This window comes from Telmatherina bonti (assembly GCF_933228915.1).
Source record: "Telmatherina bonti genome assembly, chromosome: 10".
In the NCBI taxonomy this organism is placed as follows: domain Eukaryota; kingdom Metazoa; phylum Chordata; class Actinopteri; order Atheriniformes; family Telmatherinidae; genus Telmatherina; species Telmatherina bonti.
In genome coordinates this window covers 17,331,198-17,339,416 of record NC_136628.1, presented here as the reverse complement: position 1 = coordinate 17,339,416, position 8,219 = coordinate 17,331,198, and the positions used below count along the sequence as shown (strand labels likewise).

The 8,219-nt window shown below is 39.5% G+C and overlaps 1 protein-coding gene across 1 annotated transcript in view; it reads right to left on the bottom strand.

Annotated features, from left to right (window-relative positions):
• Window positions 1-2,286: 2,286 nt before the first annotated feature.
• The window catches only part of kctd16b (potassium channel tetramerization domain containing 16b), a gene marked incomplete at both ends in the record, with an annotated part of 94,997 nt that continues 89,064 nt past the window's right edge, over window positions 2,287-8,219 (bottom strand). Inside the window, one exon of the mRNA XM_079247899.1 lies at window positions 2,287-2,750. Within this exon, the coding sequence (XP_079104025.1) occupies window positions 2,287-2,750 (464 nt within the window). The remainder of the gene's footprint in view (window positions 2,751-8,219) is intronic.

The following is an 8,219-nucleotide window of genomic DNA, read 5'->3' as shown; positions in this document are numbered from 1 at the left end:
AGGATTCTTTAACATTGTGCTTGACGGAGGTTTCCGCTCTCCGAGTGCTTTTCTAGTTTCATATAAAATGAGCAACTTCGTCCGCGGCAGGGCGGGTTATGCACATGGCTGGGTCCAAGTGTTTTAATACCACATGTAAAAATATTCGTACTTTCTCACCACATCGATAAGATGCTTTATCAAAACAATCCGTTTTTACCTGCAACAGCAAAAAACGCAGAAGCAGCAACCCCGCTTTATGCTTTCTCTGTGTTAACCACACCCACCTCAAATGTCCGACCAATCACACGATACTTCTCAGAGCCCCGCAAGAAAAAAGTTCTGCCAGCCCGATGTGTCGAGAACTGTCTTCAAACGCGTTAGTGAGAACAAAATGACGCCAATTCTTCTCGGAGCCTCGAGAACAAGAAAAAAATTCTTGCTTCTCGTGGAGTATGTAACAAGCTTAAGTTTACTGACATGAATGGTTTCTTTTAAGGTACTAAATAAAATATATTCAATAAAATATCAAAATTTGCATGAATGAAAATATAATTAAATATATTTTGTGCACTACCACTCAAAAGTTGGGACACACTTTCCCATTAAAAGCTGTGTGAAGGTGTGTCTAACATACGGCAATGTATTTTAGCAATACATTAGCATAACTGTTACATGAGGGAACGTTTAAAGCTTCTAATTTGGTAACAACTGTTTATCATGTCTTTTAACATTTCCTTTTCCGTTTTGATTTCCTTCAGTGGATTTTCTTTTTTTTTGTTTGTTTGTTTTGTTTTGTTTTTATTGTTTTTTTTGTTTTTTGTTTTTATAATTTGTTATAACAGTTTAATTTGTTCCCAGGAATAATTTATCAAGTCTTCTCTGATAGATATACTTTAAAGCAATCACCTCAAATTAGTAACATAAATCTACTGTCAAAACCAAACTGTGTTTTTGAAGTGTGCTCTCATAAGTAAAACTGTTTGCCACCTTTGTATCTGTACCCACAGTGTAATATATCACTTTAACGTTGATGAAGAATGGGCAAAATATGTGGATACTTCCCAGTTCAATAACTACACAAGCAGCTTGTCTCTTTCAGCAACCCAAGTATTTCATTAGTAACTGTAAGCCAGAACTACATATGTAGGCTCGACCACCAGACCCATGATCACTATGGACAGAAAGTACCTGTCTGTGTCGGCAGTCAGCAAATGCAACAATCCTAACTCATTTTTACCTCACTAATAAATATGTGAGCTTGCACGTGTGAATGAATGTTGGTAAGAGTGTTGTTAATGTAAATAAGAGTAAATGTTGATTGTGTTCAGCAGATAGAATAGTGTGTTTATCTAAGTGCTTAATATTTGTTAAAGTTCATTTAACCTGGTTATCCCCCTAAAGTTTGATAATCCCTTTTAAGGAGACCTCACACCTGGGTGTTGCTCCATATCTAGTACGCATAATACAAATCGAAGCTATGCATGCTAGTTTGACACTTCTAGGTCACATTTGCAACATAAGCAATAGCCAAAGCAGGAAATTAATGGAGATGTTCTGAATATTATACCTTCTTCTTCCTCAGAAGTTGTCATTTTACCGTAAAGCAGCTTAATCAGCCCAGCTGTTTATGCCAAGGTGGCAGCAGAGATCTCTGAGTATAGTTGTGGTGGGAGCACTGTTGGAACTGCATGAATTATTAATGGATCCTGATACAGATTCATCTGTGACCTCCAAGCCACCTGGGTACAAACACATGAATACACCCCGACCCACTCACACACACACACTCACACACACACATTCACGCACATATGAACAAACATTCACATAATAATCATTTTCCTTTTTGGACAAGAAATGTGGATTGTGTAATGTTTTCTCATCAAGGTTATGGCAGTCTGTTAACCATTAGCAACATGAAGTGCAGCGATCGACATGCCTTCAGTTGGTTGATCAGTTAGCCCATTTGCACTGGTCCTATGGGATAAATTATTCAAAGCTCAGAAGCATTCAGCAAGCTACAGCACATACTTACAGATTACAGCAGATCTAAACTACATACACACACGCACACATACTACATACACCAGAAGGAGGACTATCAGTGTCTTTATGATTATTTCTTGCTTCTCTAAAGACATTCAACCTTCTGGTATGAGTTTCACCAAGAAAACATGATTTTGTTTCAAAAGTCACAATTAAAAAAAAATTAAAAAAGCAAAAACCAAACAAACAAAAAAGCAAAACACGTAAACCGATCCTTGGCCTTGTTTTCACTCCATCCTTCCATGCATGTTTCCATGCTCAAAGCCGGTATTTTCTCAGCAGGTCGGCCTGCCACATGTACTTCCTCTCAGGAAATCTCTCTGGGATCTTGATCTTTCGGAAGTCTTGGATGCATTTTTCTAGCTCTTCCTCCACTGTTAGCTTCTCTTTCACAGGCCTTTTCTTGCACATGCTAGTGTCGCGGGAGCTGGATGTAAGAGTGCGCAGCAAGTCACTCTTCCGTCGCTGGTCAGACTGTTGGAGAATGGGGACGGGGCCCTTTTTTGGTGGCCTGTCCAGTGTTTGGACCTTGGTATGGGGATGTGACTGACGGCTCACTGGACAACGAATCACTGTTCCTTGCGGAGAGCTAGCCTCTGAATGGCTCTCTGAGCTAGAGGTGGTAAGCTCATTGAAGGAGGTCCCGCTCTCGCCTTCACCATCACCCTTGTGGTTCTTGCAGCAGCAGTCACATGGTAGGGAGGACCAACGTGATGGACCACCTGGAGAGAGAGAGACAAGCAGGGAGCTAATATTAGATATGCAGAGCTCCATTTTCTACCTTTTCTTTAAATTTCCAGTCAATGTGAAAAGGAAAACTTGAAGGCAGCACAAAGAGAAGCAGAAATTACCCAGACAGGAGAATAAAGGAAAAATAAGAAGCACTTAGAGAAAGACAAAAAGGAAAAGTCAGCCAAAGCCAATTGGCTATCATCAAGAACAAAGTGACTTGACATTGGGAATAACTGGCTTGCCTCCAGCCCAATCATAAAGGTGAGCTGGGTGACTGTGTGACAAGCCTGTATTGTTCAGAGAAAAAGGCTCATACATTCATGTTGTCACATGAGACAAATGGAAGCGCTGAAACCTTTCAGAAAAGCACAGAGGAAGTTCAGATTTACACTCTGTATGTTTGTACAAGTGCCAAATGCAATTATGTCTGAATGTAATGGAAGAGATGTCAAAGCAGCACCAAGTTGCTTTACCATTTTCAAATATTTATAGTAATAGTATCTAGGAGGATGATATCTAAAATGTCTTATAAGCAGTTTCAAGATAGATTTAAGACTTTATGCTTCCATGCCAGTGACACTGCAGTGTTTCATGTCAATAAGCTGTGCTGTAAATTTTCAAAAAGCTTGTTTATGATGACTTTCTGCAGAGAAACTGTCGGGATGAACAGGCCAGCAGAAAAAGGTACACCTAAAACTCATGGGATTTTATTGATCACTGACTTTACAGCTGAAAATCAAACAGCTGATACAAGTATTTGGTGAAAAATGTATAACTGCAGGTCAATTATTTGAGTGGTGATTTTAGTCCACTTAAAGAACAACGATTCTGAGAAACGCACTTCATTCACAAATCTATCAAAAGTAATTCACAACCAGGTCCCAATTACTACTACCACCTAAGGATCAACCACCACAGTGAAATACAATGGGAGTTTTATTCTTAGCTATGAAACTGCACTCTTTCTCCAAAACCAATTTTAACATATAAATTCATGTTGGCATTTGGAGCCTGCACTTCCTTCTTTGGTGGCAATTTGCCGTTCCTTGACATCTCCTACATCAGGGGTAGCCAGCTCTGGTCCTGCAAGTGTTGGGATTTTCCCTGATGCAACACACTTGGCACATATCAGACTTAATTAGGAGACTTTTGCAGAGCTTGACATCAAACTCTGCACAAGTCAGCTATCTACCTACTGATTTAATTCAATCGAACAGTGAAGTTTATCTTGGTGTTATGTTAGAAACAAGGCAGAGTAGTCCCTACGTTTTCCTGTATAAGTTGCAATATTTACTGTTACTTAGGATATAAAACAGCAGAGACTGCTAATTTGTCAGTTAGCCTACAATGGATAAGCTCCACTGCAACAGTTTCCCATTGCAACAGCAAGTAACGGCTCTAGTTACATGATTTAACACAGTGGTATTAGCTATTAACAGTCGCTTAATACATAATACACAACGGGCATGCTTGTAATTTATTGATATCAACAATCAAACAGAATTATGTATCGTTCTGTACCTCATCACCTGAAGAGATTCAACTGTTTTCAGTGTGGACCATGGCTGATTCATAAAAAAAGCCCATGAACACATTATGAGGAAGAGAGAACAAGAAAGAGAGAACAAGAAATAAGACAAAAGTCAAGAGAAGACTGTCTTTTACTGGTTGGAGAGACCTCACAATACAGGTAAGATGGAAGATGGATGCTGTATTATCTTTTGATGGTGGGCGCATCTTGGTGAAAATTGCATTTCTTCTTTAAAGTGCTGCTTTCAGGAATCTGACTTATTTGTTCCTGAAGTAATGTTTACTTGGAAAACAGATTGATGTAATTGTGCAACACCTAAAAATATTTTTCTTTTCCTTTTGTTAGAGTGTGGTGATTTTGTAGGTTGTCTTAGTTCTAGTTTCCCATCTTATTTTGTAGTTTTCCTTGTGTTTTCTGTCTAGCCTTGTTTCCTGTTCATTAGTTCACCTGGGTTTTGTCAGCTCATCTATTACACCTGTATCTTGTTTTGTTGTCTGTGTATTTATGCTTCTCAGTTTCAGTTGTGGACTGCAAGGTGGAATGGTGGTTAGCACTGTGGCCTCACAGCCACCGGTGGGCGGGGCTGGGTTTGAACAGTGGCCTTTCTGTGTGGAGTTTGCATGTTCTCACCGTGTATGCGTGGGTTTTCTCTGGGTACTTTGGCTTCCTCCCACCGTCCAAAGACATGCGTGTTCGGTTGATTGGTTACTCTAAATTGCCCCTGTGAGTGAGTGTGAGCGTGAGTGGTTGTTTGTCTCTGTGTGGCCCTGTGATGGACTGGCAAGCTGTCCAGGATGTACCCTGCCTTTTTCCCAAAGACTGCTGGGATAGGCTCCAGCTTCAGCTTCCCCGCAACCCTTAATCGGACTAAGCGGTTGGGATAATCAATGAATGACTTTCAGCTGGTGCTTGCTGGTTTATTGCGTGTGTTTGTTTGTGGCTCTGCCCATTAGCAAAGATAAGTCTCAGTGTTTCTTCTGCCTCTCTGTTCTGCATTTTAGGTCTGCACCTCCACAATCCACAATCTGTTTCCTTTGAACATCTAAAATGTACATTCATCCATCCATTTTCTTTACTGCTTGTTCCAACTAAGGGTCTGAGGGAAACTGGAGCCTATTCCAGCAATCATTGGTCAAGAGGCAACATACACACTGGACAGGTTTGCCAGTCCATCTCAACCTCTGAAATGTTTCGTTTGCAAATGTCTGACCTAAAGGGGAACAGACTGGCTTCTGTAAGGATGGTTTCTATGCACTACTTCACAATGAATAAACCTGAGGAAGACAAACTGCTTCACCCAGTGCCAGAGTTCACACCAATCAGCAATATTTGTCAAAGACATGTAGGTTTTGAATTGAATTGAATTGAATTGAATTGAATTGAATTGAAAGTAGTCTCACTGTTGATAAGACTGAGGCAGCTGTCCAAGAGTTGTGGTCTCAGCCAATAAAACAACATAAAAGCAGTGATCCACAATTACCGCTGAGAGGAAGCAGTTGCCCAGTCTGACCTCTGTGCGATCACACACTAACCTGAAAGATTCAGGAACTGGAGCAGCACCACATTTCACAACAGGAAGCAGCCATTTATTTTTCATGCTAACCTCCTGAATAATTGAGGGAGTATCTGTTGCTGATGGACTCCTCTCTGTTTAGTGAGGGGAGAGATTAAAACCCTTGAGGCGAGCACACTAATGCCCCACCCTACCCTCTGTTTTTGAGACCCGCCTCGCTCCAACTACATTTCCACTTTCCCTGACAAGCTTAGTTTTCCATGCATCCTATGTTGATCAAGTTCAAAAGTACCGTACAATTGTTTCTTTTCATGTGCTGCTGAGCAGTTTACTTCAAACAAGACTATAAATAACCCTAAATAACAAAAGCCTGTCTGCATTTAATTCCCTTTATCCTCAGCAGCATACTTGTTTATGTAGAGACAGCACAATAAACCAACATTTCTTCCACACAGTATCTTCCATGAACAGCTACCACACATCTTAACTATGTGTGTTTATTAATTGTGGATGTATTTTCTGTACAGCTTGACACCAACTTCATATCACATGCACATACACACCACTGCTGCTTTGTGTGTATGAAGTAAACTTCACCCATCAAAGGCATTGACAGAAATGGAACGACACTCTCTTTTTCATCCGTAACAGCTCTGTATTTCTATAATTACCACTGGCATTTACACTTCTGAGCTTCGACATGCACAAATACACTATGATGAGCAGTGGTTCCCAGTCAGGGGCCAACTGCTTCTCACAAGGGGTCCCAAAGATCACTAGGGGGATACAGAAGTCTTTAATTGCAATGAAATCCTAAGGTTGAGACCAATACTTGGATATGGGGTTCTAATTCAAGAAGAATGAAGACATGTAGGTTTTTTGTCACTACAAGGTGGGATTTGGGTGCCTTAAACGAAAATAATTATAGACCATTACATAAAAAGTGGAAAAACCCAGCTATAGAAATGCCATCTGCAGCCAAACATTTGTTCTATGAACTATGCTAGAAAAAATGCACTCATATAGTTTCAGGATACAATACAGTATCTAATTCTAGGATAGATGGGGTTGCATCTCTGTTAAATCTTCATCAAACACAAGTTTATTGATGTGGCATGGAAGGAATTGTGGGTCATCTGATTAATGAGGTGAACACTCATGACTAGTACTTCGAAAAAAAATGGACCCAGACTCTTAACAACAACTGGAAGATAATCTGCTTGTCCACATGAAGTCAACACAATGGGTATCTTTATAATGAATGTCTTGAAAGGTCTTGTCATATGCTTAACAGGGACATGGCCTTGCGTCTGTACATTTTGATGTATGATTTTCAGATGAAACATTGACGTCAAGTAATTATAATCCCCTTGTCGTAGTTCTTCATCCTGTAAGCTTTTGACTGGTTTAATTTGCAGGCTCTGTGAGTGGCTGTTAGCTTTCCTAGCTTTAAGAAATATATGTCAAGAAGGGGTTGTGATTTATTATTTTGACCTGTTCCTTCACATGCCAAACCTTGAGCCTCATGACAAATTAGTGGGAAAAAAAAACACTTCTTGCTAGAATTGTGAAAGATCTGCAGCTTCACTGAATGGTTTCACCACAATTTTCACACTATAATGGTAATTTTGTTCCCAAAAGTATGTTTAAGTATGCAGCGTTGATGAGTTGTTACTCACCGAGTCGTGGTAGTTGTAAAACCAGTTCTTCTTGCTAATTGAAGTAAAAAAAAAAGAGTAAAAGTGTAGACTGGTATTTACTCATTAGCATTCAAAGGTTATGATTTCATGCTAATTATGGTGAGAATTAAACTAATGTTTATGCTATTTTTCATTTAATTGTCATTTTTCAATACTGCTGCTTTCTGTTTTACCGTTGTTATTAATCCAAGATTCATTTGCCTGCATGAAAACACAAAAGAAACTGTTGGAAGCCCAAAGGTCACTAATTTTATTTTCACAACAATGCATTAATTTTTCACAGCTAGCTAAAGTGACATTTAAGGGTCATCCTACATTTGCTTCAGACTTGATAACTCAAACAAACCTTGTCCAATTTTCCCCATGCACAGATGAGTTATGCATTTTGACAGTGTGCTGTGAAGCATCAAATTTGACGCTGATGATGGTGCCATCATTAAAGGTCAAAGTATCAGAATTGGAAAAGCTACACAAGTTGTTGGATTTTAACTCTTTAAGCGCCAGAGTTATTAATTTTTTTTAGACCTACAGTAAATGAACAAAAATGTTGAATATGAACCAGAGTTTATAATGGCTGTATTGCCTTGTTATACACTTACTCATTTTTCAAATACACGCAGCCATCATCATGGATAGTTATAGCTTGATTTTTCAGTCCTACATTTTTCCTACCTGCTCCCTTAAACACGTCCAGAAACTGTCCTAAATATTCAAA